This window comes from Magallana gigas, chromosome 1 (assembly GCF_963853765.1).
Source record: "Magallana gigas chromosome 1, xbMagGiga1.1, whole genome shotgun sequence".
Classification (NCBI taxonomy): Eukaryota; Metazoa; Mollusca; class Bivalvia; order Ostreida; family Ostreidae; genus Magallana; species Magallana gigas.
In genome coordinates, this window is record NC_088853.1 from 37,314,633 (window position 1) to 37,336,009 (window position 21,377).

A 21,377-nucleotide genomic window follows, 5' to 3' on the forward strand; every position below is an offset into this window, starting at 1 on the left:
GAATACTTTGCAGATTATATTGACATTTCATATATAATGTTCCAACAATTGTTATGACCGATGATCAAAAACTTTATTTAAAACAGCAGATACATGTAAAACGTAAAATCATTCTACAATTATGATTGATCAGTGCATGACAATTTTAGATGTTGATGAGTGTCAGACCAATCCTTGTGAGAACGGAGCACTATGTAACAACACTTGCGGATCATTCATCTGTAGTTGTAAACCCGGATGGGAGGGGAACCTCTGTGATCAAGGTAAGATACCGTTTCTACTTTTTATGCATATAATAACGCGAATTTATCGACACAATTTGCCATTTAGTAGTTAGTAAGAACTTTGATTAAAGATTTTAAAAAAAGATAATTGTACATGTAATAGGGAATTTCTTTGCAAGAAAAATATGTTGATACCAATAAGACGGAACTGATAAAAAAAAAGACTCGGCACAAAAGTGACATCCATTAGCCTGAAACTAGAATTCCATCTTCGTTTGTTCGAAAGAAACTTTTTGAGGTTTAAGGGATTGTAAAAGTAAAACAACAAAAACATTAGGAACTTGAATCAGTTATTATACATACAGAAACTATATGATAGTGAACTTGCTTTTTGCCAGACGTCTATGAATGCGACAACAACCCTTGTCAGAACGGAGGACGGTGCACTAACAGTGAGGGATCATTCTCTTGTAGTTGTACTGATGGATGGGAAGGGCCTGTTTGTGATCAAGGTAGTCTAAATATGAATAAAAAATATTCGTTCTTACGATTGTAGGTGAAATAATGATATATTTACATTAATTGTAGGAAAATGTCATTTAGAATAGCTAATATTTACAATGCACCAATTCAATCTTTAGTAGAAATGCTATATAGAAAGTTATAATTTTTGTCAAATGTTAATAATTTAAATAAAAAAAAAACGAATAAAAAAACTTGATTCATGAACTTTATTACAAAACCCAACGATTGCATAAAATTAAAAGAAGATAATTCCTAGCAGTACTGAGTATACAAACTGAATAAATCCAAAAAGTCAAGGTTTAACAAACGGGCTTAGTTTTAAAATTGGAAACGCTGGCCACTCTGTGTACAACTGAAAACTTGTCAAGGTTACAAACACCTTTAATTCACTCCTTATAAGGGAAATTTCCTCTGTTTGGCTAAAAGTCTATTTTTGTTTTAGCTTAATTCCATAAAATAGTAGAAATATCGAATATTATGTAATTAATAATTCATTTCACAAATACTTTTTATGTTTAGAACAAATTTCACGCATGACATTGAACTTTATAGCATTTCAAATTTGAGAACTCAAACCCTAAGTAACCAACACCCTTAAGCATATTTTATTGTTATTACGATTATGTTTTGTAATGCAGTTTCCTCCCCCAAAAGGTAAACCTTTTCAGGAAAGGAAATATAATATTTTATTAGTTAAATGAAAATACATTAGTTATTAAAGTTACACGCAACACTGAGTAAATTGGATTCGAAGAAAAAAAATCAAATGATCTTCTCACAAATTTTGAAAAAAAATAAAAAAGGAGTTAGCAATTTACATTCGGACAATTTTAAAATTTGAGGTTATTTATAATTTCATTCTCATTTTATATGATAACTTTCCTTGTGTATGTTATCATTAAGATAATCCATAGAATAACCTACAAAAGCCAAAGTAAAATAATATCTTGCAGAAATATAGAGACCTTTTATACACAATATACCTAAACTTGTAATTACAGAGATCGGAAGCTTATCTATAAATAACAGATACATGTAACCCGCGAATACTTTCTACGATTGTCATGAATCATTGTTTTGTTCATGCAATTCTTAGATGTTGACGAGTGTCTGACAAACCCTTGTGAGAACGGAGCACAGTGTAACAACATTTACGGATCGTTCAGCTGTACCTGTAAATCTGGATGGGAGGGTCAAGTCTGTGATCAAGGTAAGATACTGCCTCTATTTTGTTATGTAAATAATGCCGTGCATGTATCCATACAATTTGCCTTTAAGTAGTTAGTGAGAAATCGGGTTGAAAGAATTATGGTTATGTTACAAAGAATTTATTTCCAAGAAAAATAAGTTAACATCAATAAGACGGAACAGATAAATTATCCAAAACATGAAACCAGCACAAAGCTTTATATCATCAGCCTGAAATCACAAAGTCCATTTCTTTTCGGAAGCAGCCATTTTGTTTTAAATTTTTATGGTTTAAGATATTGTAATTGTTTAAAGAAAACATTAGGAGCACGAATGAGTTACTGTACAAACAGAAACTATATTAATAGTAAACTTACTATTCCAGACATTGATGAATGTGACAACAACCCTTGTCAGAACGGAGGACAGTGCACTAACGTTGATGGATCATTCAGTTGTAGTTGTACTGATGGATGGAAGGGATCTGTGTGTGATCAAGGTAATCTAAAAGAAATAAATAAAAAGTTAGCATTCTTATGGTTTACAGGGGATTTGCTAATATATTCATAATGAATTGTAGAAAAAAATATTTGAAGTAAGCTGATATTTGTAATGAACCATTTCAACCTTGAGTAGAAATATTTTATGAAAAATTCTAAGTGTTGTCTAGTGTACAAATTACATATAATACGCGAGAGCCTTTTACGGTTGTCGTAAATGATGGTATTGTTCATGCAATTCTTAGATGTTGACGAGTGTCAGACCAATTCATGTGAGAACGGAGCACTATGTGTCAACACTTGCGGATCATTCATCTGTAGTTGTAAACCCGGATGGGAGGGTGACCTCTGTGATCAAAGTAAGATACTAATTTTCTTTTGTTTTTATATAACTCCGTACATATCTCGAAAAAATTTACCGTTTAGTACAGTATCGATCAGATTGAATCTAAAATCAGAGCAGACAAACTCTCAGGTTTTTCCTTTGACAACTAGAAATTCGGAGAAATTAAACCTAATAGTTTAAACACATCTAAAGATTTATGTCTGACGTATCAAAAACGTTTGATTGTTCTAGTTCTACCCGTTCATGAGATCTCATGGAAAAATGATAAAGACGCGGGGCATGACACAAACGACAGGAAATATATATTTTTTTTTTAAGTGAAGAGAACTCTTCGATGTATTTTCATTATGTAGCATTCCTAAAACTCGATGAAAATATTTACAATCAGTTTTGCGTTGATCTGCCGGCAAAACGGGTAAAATAAAAAGAAAAAAATTGCTACAACACTATAAGGTTTTCCACATGAAACAAGAAACCTAAATAAGACAAAAAAGACCAAAAATGTTTAAATTTCATTAATTAACATTCATCTGCATGAAACTACAAAGTCAACTGCAATCGCTTAAAAGTAACCTCTCTTTGTTTTGTTTTTTTTGTGCTGTGTTCTGTTTCTTTAAGGATTGTACTAGTAATAGGAAAACAAGAACATTAAAACGAATAAGTTATTGTTTTTCGGAAACTATAATTACAGTAAACTTATGTTTTCAGATATCAATGAATGTGAAAACAGCCCATGTCAGAACGGAGGACGGTGCACTGACAGTGAGGGATCATTCTCTTGTAGTTGTACTGATGGATGGGAAGGGCCTTTTTGTGATCAAAGTAATCATAATGCATGTGATAAAACTCTACTGTCTATTTAAAGAATACCACAAGAAACCTATGACAGTTTTAAACAAATATACTCTTTAATGATCAACATCAATATAATAAACAACAAAGTTATTTGTAAAAACCTTAAAAACGAAGTGTGTTTAAAACCAGTGTATGTTTTCTACAAGTTTTAGATGTCAATGAATGCCTGACAAACCCTTGTGAAAACGGAGGACAGTGTATGAACACAGTTGGATCATTTAACTGTATTTGCAAACCTGGATGGGAGGGTGACGTCTGCAATCAAGGTAATACAAGTTAGACTGTGCTGATATATTTTGTTCAAGCGCATTCTAATCAAATGGCAATATGTGTAATAAATCCAGCTTACAGTTTCATATGATATATATTCACCTTTTCAAGTTATCATTTCCAACCTTTTAATACATTAATTTATATATAAACAGCTTAATAAAGACATGAACCAATACATTTGGAAATATTCAAATTTCCAACAAAAGCCTAACAATAAATATCGTTTTACATTAGAACAGAAGTCTTCACATGTATGTCTGCTATTAAAAAAAATACACTTTACTGAAGATGCACAATATGCTGAAAATTTTACTTTATATTATAATATAATTTAATCTGGTTGTAACGCTCCTTCTGATTGGCCAAAAAAAAAAATTATATCGTATAAAGAATGTAAGACTAACGTCAAATACGTATCAATACGCTATGTTTGAATTTTGTAAAATTTAATGTCATTTAAAAGGTCAAATGACGATTTTTATATACAATGAAGAGTAAAAACAATAAATTATAACCAATAAATTAAAAATCTATTAGTTTTATACGATATAGAATGGTTTGAAACAGTTTACGCTTTTTATAGACCGCTTTGCATTAAATATTGAATTCATTCCTTAAATGTACCCAGGTGTTTATTTTTTTATTTTGCATATACATAATTTTTATCTAAATTAGCTTCATAAAACATTTATTGTGAATTCGAAATGCCAGTTACATTTTCTGTAATTGATATATTTTATTTAATTGTTTTTTTGAATATATAATAAATATTAATATTTAAACACAGATAAGGCCAATCATTTGGAAATAAAGCTTAAATTTTTTTTCGTTTTGACCATAGGCAAAATAGTAAGATTCTAACTAATTTCATAAAAAAAAGAAGAAGACAAAAGCATTTGACGCGATGCACGTAAGAATTATATACGACCTTTGGGCCACAATGTTGATTTTTCCTCTGAAAGACACTTACTAATTCAGATACATTTGAATGTGGTACCAACCCTTGTCAAAATGGAGCACAGTGCCTTAACAATGAGGGGTCGTTCATATGTAGCTGTGCAGGTGGATGGAGCGGACCTCTCTGTGATCAGGGTAAAGTTTTAAAAAGTCTGCATGCCATATAAGTGTGTGGGTCACTTAAAACTTGTTCATAATTAAGGCTGTATATACCAATAGATAGCAGTGTATAGTTGCATATTGTATTATATGTACCTCAACCACTGACAGACTTAAAAAGAACATTTTAAGAGATATTGGTAAGAGTACGATGATTTATTTTCAGTTGCAATCGGTCAGCGTGAAATTCAACTTGTACAAGATGTATAATTCTTTTGTAATAGGATGCAATGGAGGATGGACAGCCATCGCTAAAACTGGTGCTGACGGAACAGAAATATCTGGAAGTAAACGAGACCTTGTCGATCGTCTTGTAGCTGGAGATGAGATCAGAATTTCATTGAACGATAATAAATATTTAACATCGATACAGTCAGCCACCTTGACTGAAAATGAAAATGTTTGTGTTCAAGCAATTTTCCAACTTAGTCGCTCGGCTGTATATGACAACTTCGATAGCGATATACACTGGGAGTTTTTAAAAGTATGTACAACTGGCACCGTCCATATTTCTAAATGGTCCGTTGGTGAACATACCAATAAGGGCCGAGAAACATCAACATCTGATGTCGTATGGTATGCAAGGTACGTATCAGGGTAAACTTCGAAATTATGCATGTTTAAAAAATGAAAACTCTAATGGCGTTTTCTTTTTCACTATCGGAGTTTGAATTTAAAAACATTGATGTTTTAAATCTAAATCCAGATCACAGACCGGTCAGAAACGTGTTTTTTGCAATACGTATACAGGCGTGAGGATATGCGGTGACAAGTCGGAGTTGGTGCACGCAGTATACCTTGGCGCTAGTGTTCAAATTTTAAGCCTAAGTGATGGATTTATAACCAAAACTACAAGAGTTGAAGTGTCAAGTGATAGCTCGTTTGTATACGGACAATACCCATGGCGTCTTGGACAATTGAAAATAGGCTTTTATCCAAATGTTTTTTGGCTGTTAACGATATGGTCAACTACAGGCAAAATTCAAAATTCTGAATGGCTTGTTGGGGAGCATAGTAGGCGCCGTATTAATTATAGAAATAGTGACAACATGGAGTGGCTTGTGGATGGTTGCTGGACACGGATTTATAGTCATGACAGTTTTGGACAAAAAATGTCTGGTTCTTTAGACCTGCTTGTTGAAGCTGTTTTGGCAGGCAAAAGAGTCCGAGTTAAAATCAATTCGTATATAACGGAAGCAGATAATCTTTATGTAAGGAATGGTCAGGTTTCTGCTCAACTCTTAGGACAATATTCAAAAAATGCTGCATATGAATTTCCAACTGATGTGAATTGGGTCTGGCAAATTGCATCAACAACAGGTGATGTCGAAACAGTGAGGTACAATATTGGAAGCACTGTAAACAAAATGACGTCGAATGACAAAGAATCCATTACGTGGTTTGTTGAATCTAGACCCTGGTCAAAGGTACTTACCACTTCTAGCTCTGGCATTGCTACATATGGATCTAAAGCTAACCTGATTTCTTCTCTACAACGTGGATATTTGCTTCGTTTAGTAGTTTACGAAGAAGAAGATTCTTATAGCATTATAGAGGCCGATAACATATCCATTCCAAGCTCTGAAGTCGCAGTACAGTCTGTAAGGTATATCAGCGATGAAAACGGAAGTGGGGGGATTCCGAGGCGGTTTAAGTCCCCTGCCTATTGGAAATTTACTTTGACGTCAACAAACGGAAACCAGCAGGCTGCTTGGTGGAAGGTTGGGGAACACTCGTCACTTCCGGCTACCATAGAAAATTACCAAGTGGATTGGATTGTAGGTTAAGAACCAAGTTTAGAATTTTAATTTTATACCTTAATATCAATTTTTGTTCAAAATTGCGTGACGTTTAACTAGGAATAAACGGCTTGGTCAGGTTATATGTGTACTATTGAACAATCAATGTCACGATCTTTCAAAACATGTGAAAATGGAAATGTACAGTGAATATAAATGTCATGAAATAGCTGCATTTTTTTTATTGTTGATGAAGACCTATATATGAAACACAATAAAACACTTCAGATTTTATTGACTCGCTTCTAATTTATAGAGATTTACTTACTAAAAAACTTTCATTATGGAATAAAAGGGCATCTTAGGATGATTTTCTGCGAAATAAGTCTTGTGCTTTTTCTCCTACTGGCTCCGGGATCATGAAACTGTCTTAAATTTTAAGTCAGACTTAAGTCAATGAATTTGCACTTAAATTTTAAGATTGTTCTTAAAGTGGATCACAAAAAAATGACTTAGGGTTAAGTCTGAAATATTGTCTTAAATCTTAAGACTGCTATTAGGCAGACTTAAGTTTATAGATTCTTACTATGTAAGTTCAAAATGGCGACACTCGTTGGATTTTTAAGAAGAAATGATCAGCAAAGAAGGTTGCTCCCTCGTCCTCGGGTTTTCTATTTATAGTCTAGGTTTTTCCCCTTTGTGCACTGGCTATTAAAGTTATTTCCCTTTGTTAAAGTGAAAGTGTGTAAACACGTCTGTATAATGACTGATATGTTATCCAGTAAAAACTATGCTAATATTTATGTGAAGCATCTTTTAAATATAATTTTTTAAACTTTGTGATATATGATAATGTTTACGATGCAGCCGATAGGAATCTTCAAAAGAAGAAGAGTTCCACTTCTAACAAATTTTGTCGAAAAATCGCGCGAGTTACTAGTGAGTTTAGCTAAGACAAATCTTAGCTAAGTTTTTTCTTAGATCGTTTTGTGATCCACTTAAGTAAGCAATCTTATCTAAATCTAAATCTTAGATTTAAGACAAAATTCTAACTTAAATTTAAGACAGTTTCATGATCCCGGAGCCTGGTCTATAAAAAAAAATTGGTCTACAAAATCACTCTTATAATACAAATAATAATATTATATTTAAACTTTAAAATTCCGTTTCATAGAAACAGTCATTAATCGTTAAAAAAATGTCAAACCCTAACTTTTTTGCTATTAAGTTTGACTGTTAGCTCAATAGGAACTACACTTAAGTCGCATAACTGTTAACTACATCTTAAACAACGTCGCTTCATCGCTAATACTTTTACTTTCACCTAGAGCCAGGTGATAGTGACTGAAATCGTTTTATTAAATTGTCCCGCCATCGGCTTACATATACCGATTTGTAAAATCTTATAAGGTATATTTTTGACAAATACATGTACAAGTTCGGTTATTTTTTAAATGAATAACTGTATTATCAAATTCAGGGGAAATATCATCAGTTGAATCTGTAAATGAAGATTGTCTATAAGCACTATTTTTTTTTTATCATCCGTGTATTGATTTTTAACTTTTTACATTGACCTAAAGAATTTTATTCTTTGTTATTTGTAAGTGCTTAATAAATATATATTTTAGGCGTTCGTCCCTCTCCTACTCTTCCTAGGTGTGCAAATAAGGAAATTACTTTCAAGGAAAACATGGCGTACTTTAAGTGGATAACATTACCAAGATCTGATATTTTTCTTCTTTACTCTATTTATAGATATATAGGAATTCCACATAAATGAAGATATCTTAGTCAATTGCATAACAAAAATACAAGAGAAACAATACCTAGATCTTTTTAACTTGCTGAAACAAAATTTAAACGATTTAAATAACCTCACCTTAAATAAACTATGAGACATGTCTATCGACAACAATGACAACACCAAGAGAAACAGGGGCATATCCTTAAGTTTAACAGCTTTATCAAAGAAAAAGAGAAAGAATCAAGCTGACATGGATAGAAACAGAAGGAGGATTTCCATTGGAGACCATGTAGAAAGATGTATTAGGGCTAAAACTGAGCTGAACTTAAGTTTCCATAAAAAAAATCGCGAGGTTGCAGGGATTTTGCTAAATATGTTCATGGTCTATTTGTCCCATGTCTTTACTTTACAAGTTATAAACGCAGATGGAAATCAGATATAAAAGAACCTTTGTGAATAAGCCGAGACATGTGCTCACAAGTGGCCACACCCATATTAGTAGTATGTTTCAAATGACAATCACACATTTGGTTTAATATGTGTACTAACTTCAATCATTTTTATTTCTGTCCGTACATATCTCCAGAGAATTTATTATGTCTGTGTCAATAGAATTAAGAATTCCAATAGTTTGTCTTAAAGTCATTATTGTACCCCTCAACTAAGTAACATATCTAGTTAGAAAAACATAATACTTAAGATAACTTATTTAGCAGTTAACTAAAGAAAACTATAAAATCATTAGGTGCGTGTGTTCAATTCATAATAATGCAATTTTATATTTCGGATTTCGAAGATAGGGCGGAGTCAGAACAGTAATGTAGTGAATAGTGTACAGGTTCTTACTGCAGGGTGCGACCATAAAGATCATACAGCGTTTAAATGGTGTATAAAATGGTAAAAGAAGTCTACTGACACGGTTAAGAAACTGACTGTATATTTAGGAAAAACATTCAACTTCATCTTTAATCATACATCATGTCACTTTCACGTTAGGAAGAGTTGTTATGGCAGGGGGTATATACATGTATGTGTCTCTTTTTATTTTATTCTGCTCTGGAAATTTAATGACAAAATTGAGAAAATCCACATATTAAGAAAAGAGAAAGAATGAAAAGGTATATTTACGTTAAGAGATTATTGTTGTCGTCGTTGTTGTTGTACATGTAACAGTCACTGCAATTACCCCCCCCCCCCACCCCCCTTGCCTGTTCATATTGGATCTATCTGTTCTTCTTTGTTAATATTTAGAAATTAAACATTAAAAATAATTTAATAAAACAATTGTATGATTTAAAAGTTATCCATTGTTATTGTTGAGAACAAAATAACCGAAACAGTTTTAAAGAAAAGCAGGAATGTGTGTAAACCGGAACACGAGCGGTGAGTGAAATTGTTGTGTGTTTTTTTCATTTTAATGCCCCAAGTGGAAAGTGCCTGTAGACCATGGTAGATGCGAATTTATTTTTTTTTCTATTGTTTTAATTAAACATTTATAATAACCACCTTGTTTTATTTTATCTATAAACACATATTTATTAACCTATTATGCAATTGAACAAATATGGGACAGTTATTACTTATCATCGTTTTGCACCTTTTCAAGAACAGCCTTTCTTGAATTACACTCCAATATGATTGTAATATTTTTCGCAAAAATTAAAGGTTGATAGATTTCGGGCAAACAGGTGAAAGAAGACTTAGAAGTCGGTATCGTTCATTATCTTTCCTTTTTAAGGAAACTCGTTTAGATTTTTCTTTCTCTCTATCATTTAATACATTAAAAAGGCCCCATGTTAAATAATGTTATAATCCAGAGTAACAACGATTTTTTAAATGATTACAACAAAACATGGGGCTCAGGGTAGCTGCTGTGTGGCTGTAGACTTACAACCGTTTTTCGTCGTAATCTGCAAGTCTCACATTTTTGTAAAACGCCCTTAACCGCAGGTTTAGTCTTACGACCAAATCCGTAAATGATTTACGACCTTTTGTCAAACGGGCCCCTAGCATCCAAGAAGAATTAGAAAAGAAACAAAAATAGGATATTTAGCTTTTCTTACAGTAAGATATTTGTTCCATACGTAGACACGACGGGGTCATCCAGAATGAAAATATTGCATATATTTCTAACATATTTGTTTACTGCATCTAGTACATTAGTATTTGGATTCATCTCAGGCAATAAGTGTTTTACAGAAAGGTCGCTGATCCAGGGATAAAAGAAAACATCAAAGGAGTCAAATTCAATCTAGCAGTGATTAAATTGAGATACACATTTTCTTGTGAATTCTTTCAATTAGAATGCTATGTTTGAGTTCGGCATTTAAAACCAGTCTCCTTTTTTTTTTATATATCAATAATTGTTGGATAAATAAGTTTGTTATTGATGAGGAATGCACTGTTTATTCTTTTACAAAGGTATGTTGACGCATTTCGCAGCAATTATGCAAATTGTAATGAAACATGCAAATTTTATTCGTTTTTGCAATATTTTTTGCGGTGCTTTACTGATTTTATATTTTTGTTCGCTATACTTTGATGTAAAACTTTGTTTATCTCCTTGACTAGGGATTAGCTGCAGGTCACAAGTACACATTGCTATTTTCTGTTAAATATCGAGTGACATAAAATATCTTTACATGTAACTGAATCAGCCAAAAAATTAACATGTCAAATTCGCAAGAAATTGACACTCAAAACAGAGGTAAGGAAATACATTATTTTTATTTAAATACTTAATTGTAATTTTTGAGCTTCTAGTTATACGTATATTAATAACAAATGGTTTTTATCTTATGTCATATGTAGGAAACGTATAATGTTTTATTTTAAGCAAAGAAACTCTTAATGAAAAATGTTAGGAAAATCTAAACAATCTGATCTTTTTTAAAATTTCTTTTGATCGAGTGTACCATTAAATTATAACTCAATTTTATTCTACCATTTACAGTCCCTTACGTGAAGTTGTAAAATATTAATCAACATAAAAGCTACAGTAAATTCAATTTAAGTTTCGGCATGGCTAATAAATGAATATGCATGGATCATATTAGTTAAATCAGCATGCGAATCTTGTGAATCCGTAAACCATGAGTGTCCTTTATATTGCTATTAATTTAATATAGAAATCGACATTTCTTACTTTTATATTGGCCTGCTTTCACACTAAAGGCCTTTTTGGTCAGGTATAGAACTAGCATATGCACCTGACACAAATCAATGTATAACAATCGAGTTTGGCTTACAGTGTCGGCTCACGCAAGTGGTCTTAAAGTGCAGCGATATGCTGACGTAAATCATTTATGCCTTTAAATGTGGTGTTTTTTTTTAAAATATCATTTGACTTGCTTGTACAATTTAGATTCTCTTCCCTTCAGACCTAGAATTCCGATAAACTTAACCCTGAACGTAAGTTGCGGTTTATTTAAAGATATAATTAAATAATGGCGACTTATTTAAAAAAAACAACAACGTATTTTTTGATAACAGCTAATTATCCATTCCATAGGATGTATTCAACAGATTGTAACCAACGTGTTTGTTATTAACATGAGATGTTAAGATATATATCTGAAAGAGTGAAATGAAAAGTGGCTACATGACTTTTAATTTGTATACCCGTTTTTAAACAAACAAGTGTTTGTCAATGACAAATTTTAGACTTTGCATTTAAGAGCATTTTACAATCACCTCACGTAGCCATGCCTAGTGTTAAAACTTAAGCCCAAATTAAAAATTTCTTTCACGCCTTATTTCTTAATAACATTTTGAAACACAATATGGGAGTTTATTTAATTTCTTTTTTTATAATTTTAAGTAAGGACGTTTCATTTTAGAATTTAGTAATACAGTGCTGCTATCCTGAAAGTTGACAAGGATAGGATAGGATAGGATGCAGGATGCACGATACAGGATAGAAATATAAAAGTTAAGTTCTATCCTATCCTATCCTATCCTATCCTATCCTATCCTGCATCCTGTAGCCAATCAGATTCGAGTATAAATTTCAGAGTTATTTTGCAAAACGAAAATGGGCTTAACAATGTATTTTCAATGTTAATTTAATACGTTTTACAAGTTAAACCATTTAAGAATAATTATTATATCAAGAACGCGGGGCATACAATTGATGCGCCCTAAAATGTCGACGCTACATCTTTGTCAATTCGTACGCAAGTACGGAGTTACTGCGAGAATTCGATGCAACATTTGACAACGTCAGAAGTAGATTTCTGCATTTACTTTATTTAAAGTCTGCAAAGTAATAAAAGCTTGAATTTATAAACGACCAATTCGGCATTTTAAAATATAAACATGTATACAAGAAACAGACATTGCTTCACGTTTCATATAATTTCTTGGATGCCCAATAACAGGGACGCCTATATCTGTCCGATATTAACCTGAACACATCAAATTAATAAATGTTAGCTAGCTATAAATGCTTATGAATATATACTTTAAAAAAAATAACTCCGAGTGGTTTAACTGTAAACGATATAAACTTATTTCCAGATCGTGTTTACATGTATCGCCGAACGAATCGCTCGAATAATGATAACCATGCTCAGTTATACGTGATAACACAATAATTTGATAAAAATATGTGATTAAACAGTTCCTCAATAAGTACATCGAATTTATTTATCTGTTTTTTTGTGCATAAATATAATAAAATCAAACATCGAATCACTTACCTGTTTGTTTACGTTATTTTTTCCATCCCGCGTACGATTTAATTTTACCGTAGCACAGGTAAGTAAGTTATACCGCTCGAAGAATATTCGGTTTTAAGATTTCATTATTCATTTTGAGTACTACATTAATTGATAAAATCATTTAATTCTTAAATTTCGTTTCATTTAACTTGCATTCCTATATTTTGAAGGTATGGGATAGGATAGGATAGGATAGAGCTTATTTGCAGGATAGGATGCAGGATACAGGATATAGGATAGGATAGGATAGTTTTGTCAACTTTCACGATAGCAGCACTGTAGATGTCCTGTTTTTTTTCTGATAAAATTGTTAAATTTATACTGTTGTGAATATCTTGCATGCCGAAAAAAAACCAATCGTAAATGTCTTAGGCAAGGCTTGCTTATTTCCGAGTAATTTGATAAATCGAGAAATGGATATCTTTTTTTTAAACCGTCTTATTGTTAATTTCAATTCATTAATAATATATTCAGGCATGTACATACATGTATCATGTGGGTATCACGATCGAGTTTTTGCTTTTAGTGTACGTCCACGCATGATGCATATGGGTTTTTGCAGCGAAATTCTCAAGTTCGTTAAAATATTTATGTAATAAAGGTATTGCGACTTATAAAAATAGACAACGCAGACATTGTTTTATTGAGGCTCAAGTCCAGCTTTAAGGTGGTTCTCTACACCAAATAAGTGTAGGAGATTTTTGTTGCATGCATTTGTTACCAATACTAGGCACAGTATTCAACAATAATATACCTCAAAATACAATACACTATTTTCTAGAGAATTTTTAAAATATCAGTCTGGTTCCAGATAACCCCTTATTAATCAAATTTTTAAACATTCTTGTTTTCAAATTCTTATGAAAGTGAAATGTTATTAAGTTTAGAAATAAAAAATAAAAAAATCATGAATGAAGTTTGTATGATTTTTATTGGAATCCACATAAATATGAAACTAAAATATAAAAAAATTCTTTTAAGGCAAACTGCTGGACAAAATCCCACAAAAACCTGAAAATATAAACAATATTCGTTGGTGAATGGGATGAAGAAAAGAAATTGAATGAAATTGAAAAATTAGAGGAAATACTTAATTTTTGCAAAAATCTTGGTATGAAAGATCCTGTTTAAGAGTTGTCTTTCTTAATTTACATGGTCTCAAATATCTTGGGACCAATTTTTTAATTAATAAAAATCATGCAGAAAAATTAAAAAAGGAACAAGTTTATGCTAAATATGTAGATATAAGATAAGTTGTGCTTATGATAATGTTTGAAGCTGAAAAATCATATTATTGATGAATGTATTTATATATATATTTAACTCTTCAGAACAAAATATTAGTAGTTAATTATATTATAAATTGCCTTTTACTTTTTTATATACAATAGCAATTATAAACAACAACCATACGCATATTAATACATACACCAGATGTCCATAGTGATACACATGCATGTGTGTAAATGAAAAACATGCTCCTTTTCAAAATTCTGTCTTTCCCTCATTTGGCTTGCAAATCCGGGCTTCCACTGCTATTGCTACCTAGTTGTAGTATTTTAATCAAAATGCATTAGTTTAATGTCAAAGTTTCAGTGAAAGTCTTTTACTGCAAATGTTTTTTTTAATTTGGGAAGTTAGGATCAATTCAACAGTTCAAGAGATCGTACTACGGTACTTTCGTTTTATATTCATCATACATATATAGTTTAAATGAAAATTTGACATCTGCTTACCTATATCGATAATCCGCCACATATGTATGATCGTCTGTTGCAGATGACATGACTAAAATGTGTTGCCAATAGCAGCAGAGCAGGGAAACGGTATATTATTTAGATTCCACGTTTTCCGTACAAACAGCTGATAATCAATGTTAGTTAAAAGCTTTAAACAGGAAGAAAATTGACATATTTTCTAAGCGTTTTGGTGATTTCATTCCTATCTCACCTCCTTAGTTAGAAGAGTTCAATTAAACGGTGTATAGCAATTTTGTACCACGACATAATGTTATCAATCCGGAACACAATGGCGTTTCGAACGGAAGTCAGACATGTTTTGACGATGTAGCCTTCCACCTTAAAATGTGACGCCTTTTTTTGCCTTATTACGCCCATATCTATAGGATATAAGGTGCTAGTATAGGAAAAACAAAAGAAAAATAAATTGGACATTACCTTTTAGTTTTTTGAAATCAGCGTTAAGAACGAAAGTTATGTTAATGTCGATAAAATAAAGTAAGAATATATTGCGGAAAAAAACCTTTCTAATATTTAAAAGTCGTTAGTTACATGTAAAGGATATATTTCTTTAATGTTATTTTCGCAATAGTCAGTTAATAGTTATATGGTTGACATAATATGATAACAGACTGTCAGCGAACGTTTCAATGAATTGCGTCTGTCTGTGTTTAACGCTGATTTTCATGTAATACGGTTTTTTCTGTTAAACGAAATCTTTGATGTTTTATTGTAAAATATTCAAACAAAAACTCGAGTTTATCTAATTGAAATAACATGTATTTGAAACATATTTTGATTCGTCATTATATAGTATAAGTATCTGTTCATAAGTGAGTAATGTGGGTGTTTGAAATTACATTTTGTTTATCTTGTTTACAGATTTAAGTAGAACTCAGATTAAAAATGGGATACGTCTAAAGATCTTATTCGCTGTTACGTGTGTTGTTGTATTCATCGCTTGCTGTACGGTGCTTGGTCTGTACATCAAAGGTAACGCTCTTTTTTCTAATTACACAAATTATGCTAAAGTTTAAAAGTATATTTTAAAAGTTTATCTTCTTTTGCATATGAAAAATCAATAACGTGCAACTTATATTTCTTAACATTCTAGTTTATGTTCTCAAAGAAAAAAAAAAATATAAACAATATTAGTTTGTTTCTTTTTTATGGCAATATTGTGCATAAAAGGACAATAATTCTTCTTAAAACTGATGTATCCCATCAATACAACGAGTTTTGTGAATGAAACTGATTGTAACTATGCACGTACACCAACATTGCCCCCAATTATGTTTGTTTAAGAAAATAATAAAGTTATGTTTGTTGTTTTTTTTGTGCAGAAAAAAGAAAAGAAAAGTATGGAGGATTTCAACAGACTTTCGTCAAAGATAGTATGTTACAATTATACTTGTTGACAAATGAATACCTTTTGTGTACACACAGCATGGTATCCGTTTTAATCTTGACATTAAATTGTTAAAAAAAAAAAAAAAAAGGTCTGAAATCTTATTAAGAGACAATGTCATGATTCATCAATTTCAGATAAGCCTGAAAGTTTCGACCACTTCTTACTTTGTGTATAAAAAAATGTTTAGCATACATTGATTTTACATGTATGACAATTGTGCTCGGCCAGATTTTCAGAACAGTACTACGAACAAAGACGATAAAACTTGAAAAGAAGTAGCAATTATTCAAGGATCAAAATTGTAAGCTACACTATCTTCTTCAAAGGAATGTGGGAAACTGTTTGCATGATTTGAAGAGCGAACATGACACAGGGCGAGAACAACCTTGTATACAGTTATTATAAAAATGATCGTGACTAACAGAACTCCTAACAAATACAAATCATGAAAATAAGTTTACATGTAATGATACGGGGCTAAAATTACCCTATATGCAGTACTAGTGTGTAAACGTTGAAGCAGTTTATTCTGACGATAATAACGTAACATGTTAAGGGTCACAAGTCATCATGATAATGAATTATTATGCAAGATCCATATGTTCTTTTTTTGTTATAGGATGTAGTGGTGGATGGTCAACTGTTCTTAAAACTAGTACTAACGGAACGGCAATCACCGGACGTAAACGAGATCTTGTCGATCGATTAGTAGCTGGAGATGACATCAGAATCTCATTTAATGAAAAAACATATTTCACATCAATACAGTCAGCCACTTTGACTGAAAATGACAATGTTTGTGTTCAAGCTCTTTTTCAACTCAGTCGATCGCTTTCAAACACCGATTTCGATAGCGATATACACTGGGAATTTTTAATAGTATGTACAACTGGCCACCTACACGTATCTAAATGGTCTGTTGGTGAGCATGTAAATAGAGGTCGGGAAACAGGGAGAGCCGATATAGAATGGTATGTAAGGTAAGTATCCAAATATTACCCGATGTTATGCATGTGCTTAAAAATCAAAGTTCGGATTTCAGTTTCTCTATCATGTCAAGTATTGAATTATGATGTCACTTTCAATATATATATATATAGATCACAGTCTGGTCAGAAACGTGTCTTCTGCAATACGTATACGGGCGGGAGAATATGTGGTGAAATATCTCTGTTGGAAAAGGCAGTATACAATGGCGCTAGTGTTAAAGTTTTTAATCCAGAAGATGGATTTATAACCAGTTTAACTAGAGTTGATGTGTCGAGTGATAGCTCGTCTATACACGGACAATACCCATGGCGCCTCGGACAAATCAAAGTGGATGAGGGGTACGAGTTCCCAACAAGAGTTTTCTGGTGGTTAACGATATGGTCAACCACAGGCTTGATTCCGACTTCTCAATGGTTCGTTGGGGAGCATACAAACCGGCTAAGAAGTCTGGAGAACGCCAGTATGGAGTGGATTGTGGATGATTGCTGGACACAAACCTACACTAACGACTTCTTTGGAAATAGTTTAAACGGGTCTTTAGACCTTCTTGTTGAAGCTGTTTTGGCAGGCAAAAGAGTACGAGTTAAAATCGACCTTGAAGAGTATGTTGTAGAAACAGATAACCTTTTTATAAAAGATGGCCATGTTTCTGCTCAACTTTTGGGACAATATACTAAAACGCGTCGTGCATATGACTTGCCAACTAATGTTTCGTGGGTCTGGTCATCTGTTTCAACGACAGGTCACATTACAACAGTACACAACAGTATTGGAATCTCTCATCTAAAATACACTAGAGGTGGCGATGAAGAAACCACGTGGTTTGTTGAGTCGAGACCGTGGTCAAGAGTACTTACTACCTCTAGCACCGGCATTGCCACACAAGGTTCCAAAGCTAACCTGATAACTGCCTTACAACGCGGGTATTCGCTCCGTTTGGTAGTTTATGAAGAAGAAGATTCTGTCAGCGTCATAGAGGCAGACAACATATTCATTCAAAATTCAGAAGTTTCAGTACAGACTATTAGATATATCGGCGATGAAAACGGAACTAGGACGATTCCGACACACTATCCCGTCTATTGGCGATTTATTATGACATCAACAGATGGCAAACAGCGTGTTGTTTTGTGGAAGGTTGGGGAACACTCGTCACTTCCGGCTACAACCAAGAATTACCGAGTAGACTGGGTTGTAGGTTGATCGTAGAGATAAGGTGTTTTAATTCTAGTTCATTACTGATTGACTCTCTCAAAGAGATAAGAAATGAAAAAAAAATATCTCAAATTATGTTTTACTTTATATATTGAGCATATATTAAGATATTGACTTAATATTTTGTTTTAACTTTTAAACTTTGTTTAGCGCTAACACTTTTCATTTTATATAAATGACAATATCCGCATAAACTGAAGTCACCTTTTTATAAAAACTCATTTATAAGCATTTTGTTTAACTCGTTTCATCCTCAAAACACCTGTTCAACAAAATACTTATTTTGTTTGAGTTTATCTATGTTTTCTACTTAAGAAATATGATACAAAGGATTACATCATATGCTTTTATACTGCAACGGACTGTATATACAGCGACCACACGCTTTTGCAAGAAACATTTAAAAATGTTTATCAATTGTATTTATATTTAAATATTGAGGCAATATGATAAAAACAAAATTGTCTCAATATGTAAAATATAAATACATTTGATAAACATTTTTAAATCATCAGTTCTCGAAGTTTTGCTTCTTTCAATACGGGGTCACATGTCAGAGATAAAAGTCATGTGACAAAAACAGACAAAATGGCCGTTGAAAACAGGCATGTTGAAACCACGGGACCTAAAAACAGTTGCCGCTGGTCGCGTAAGACAGGTGGCCGCTTAAATCAGTTTAAATATAGTGAAACACGAAACGTGCGGGATTGAAACTGGCCGCTCATGGCGAGTGGCCGCTGATTAAAAGTGGCCGTAACAGCATGTGCGACTGTGCTTATGTGTTTTTTTTCTTTCTAAAGTTGTATATAGTCAAATTTTAAGATAAATTTTCATATAACTTTCACGCCTAATACATTTATTTTTTATTTTTACATATTTGTTATTTTACCATTAAATGTTTCAATTTTTAAATTGCAAGTTGTATTTTCCTTTGACTAAGTCTAAACAAAATACTTACTTAGTAGCTTAATCAGCGACTTAAAAAAAAAGTTTATTCTGCATTTCCTATGTAGATATTTAAAACAAAGTACTTGTATGATATAGGATCCATCCTTTGGAAGTTTCATCGGAAAAAAAACGTTATCACATTAACGTGGAATGAACACTTGTCAATCTTTCTGTGGATGATATAATACCATTTCAAAAAGGGTTTACCGTTTAGAAATAGGTTTTGAACATTGTTTGAAAAAAAATATGCAGCTAGGTTAAAAACACCAATAAACTACTTTGTGTAAAAAAAACAAAACTACAAAAAACAACAACAATAACCGAAAACCTCCCAAGAAAACAAACAAACAAACCAAAAAAAAAAAAAAACAGAACAAAAAAAACAAAAAAATAAAAAAAAATAAAAAAAATAAAAAAAAAAACCAGAAAAAAAAACCAGAAAAAAAATCCACAAAATATTGAAGACATAAAGAAACCCATTGAAAACAGACTAATACAGACTTATCTTGGTTACAACAATGATGAAGTTTATAGATCAATTTGCTACTAACAACCTTCCCTACATTTTTACCGGAACACAACCATCGCAGAAGCTTTGTATCACATGGCAATCTAAAACAGCTGCATATGAAATTAGTCATTGCAAAAGTTCAACGTTATTCTTATGAGACACCCAATTGTTTATTATACTAAAAAGTTTTTAAAAATAACAATTTTAACAATAACATATTTAAATTTTGCACTGATCGTTTAAGTACTAAGATTGATAACGTAGATGATTCACGTGTAAAATAATAAAAAATCTCAATATTTAACTTGATCCGGTCCCCTTTGATAAAACAGTGATTTTGAATGTCATAAAAAAGTCAAACACAACACTTGACAAGGCATCATTGAACTGTTGCAACATTTGACGAGTTTCTTTGATGTAAATGTGTCGATTATAAAACGCATTGTTAATCAGTATCTTTGATTTGTTAATCTTGGTCGAAACTTGAAACTTGTTTTATGTTTCTTGACATAGCCTTCAGATAATCGATTATACTAATTTGTTGTGGTGGATAAACTTCTCGGCTAAACGTAAGTTGAAATATAAGTAGAGAACTGATGGCGTAGTCCAGAGAGGCCTTAGGGGTTAAACGGATTTCACTGACAATTGTTTACGGGTGTTACATGCATAAATGCTGGGCATTTCGACGTCTACAACTGCTATGCCATACATGCTCACAATAATGTACTATTGCTTTTGTTGCTGATGTACATTTGTGGTTCCATATCACGTAAATTTAGAACTGTTAAAACCTGATACTTTCTCATATGACTCACATGAGCATTTTAATTTATGACCGATCTTCGCTACCATTAGAAAACTTCCTTTTTCTTTGCCATTTTTTTTCTTTTACTCGAATAACAAATATTCTTATTCAAACGAATTCCGAACAAAATTTCACAGACGTCCTTGGGTACATCTCAAAAAAAGAAGAAGAAAAAATCATTATTCGTTGTTTGTGGAATAAAATGGAATTTTGATTTCTCCTCGTTTGGCTTTAATTGCCAATTTTTTTTTTCCAAAAAAATTGATAATTTCCATATATATCTGCTTTAAATTAAGACTAGTTTGTGAAATAACGATAGAATTACGAATATATAATACCAATTATCACCTTACACGTCGGAATATTTTTATTTATTACCGAAAATTGAAAAATAATAATTCAAAAATAGCGTCAAAGAGTGATGTGTATCCAAGTAAGGGGAGGTAACCCACACAACGGTTGTGTATATAGAACAATAGCACGTTTTATTTAATATCAATCAACGTTTAAATTATGGAGGACAT

The 21,377-nt window shown here is 32.1% G+C and overlaps 2 protein-coding genes and 1 long non-coding RNA gene across 3 annotated transcripts in view; 2 read left to right on the top strand and 1 right to left on the bottom strand.

Annotated features, from left to right (window-relative positions):
• The window catches only part of LOC136275888 (fibropellin-3-like), a 29,917-nt gene extending 26,505 nt beyond the window's left edge, over positions 1-3,412 (top strand). Inside the window, exons 7-13 of the mRNA XM_066086119.1 lie at positions 150-263; positions 623-736; positions 1,388-1,403; positions 1,846-1,959; positions 2,323-2,436; positions 2,683-2,796; positions 3,402-3,412. Coding sequence (XP_065942191.1) covers positions 150-263; positions 623-736; positions 1,388-1,403; positions 1,846-1,959; positions 2,323-2,436; positions 2,683-2,796; positions 3,402-3,412 — 597 coding nt within the window. The remainder of the gene's footprint in view (positions 1-149; positions 264-622; positions 737-1,387; positions 1,404-1,845; positions 1,960-2,322; positions 2,437-2,682; positions 2,797-3,401) is intronic.
• Positions 3,413-8,667: 5,255 nt separating this feature from the next.
• On the top strand, positions 8,668-19,444 carry LOC136275889 (uncharacterized). The gene is made up of 6 exons (XM_066086127.1): positions 8,668-8,802; positions 11,900-11,924; positions 15,856-15,966; positions 16,317-16,367; positions 17,004-17,364; positions 17,485-19,444. The coding sequence occupies exons 1-6, from the start codon at positions 8,668-8,670 to the stop codon at positions 18,575-18,577; spliced, it is 1,776 nt and encodes a 591-aa protein (XP_065942199.1). The 3' UTR covers positions 18,578-19,444.
• On the bottom strand, positions 14,147-15,313 carry LOC117683567 (uncharacterized). Its single transcript, XR_010711979.1, has 2 exons — positions 14,971-15,313; positions 14,147-14,779 (listed from the first exon to the last, which is right to left on the bottom strand). It is a non-coding gene; the product is annotated as an uncharacterized lncRNA (long non-coding RNA).
• Positions 19,445-21,377: the final 1,933 nt, after the last annotated feature.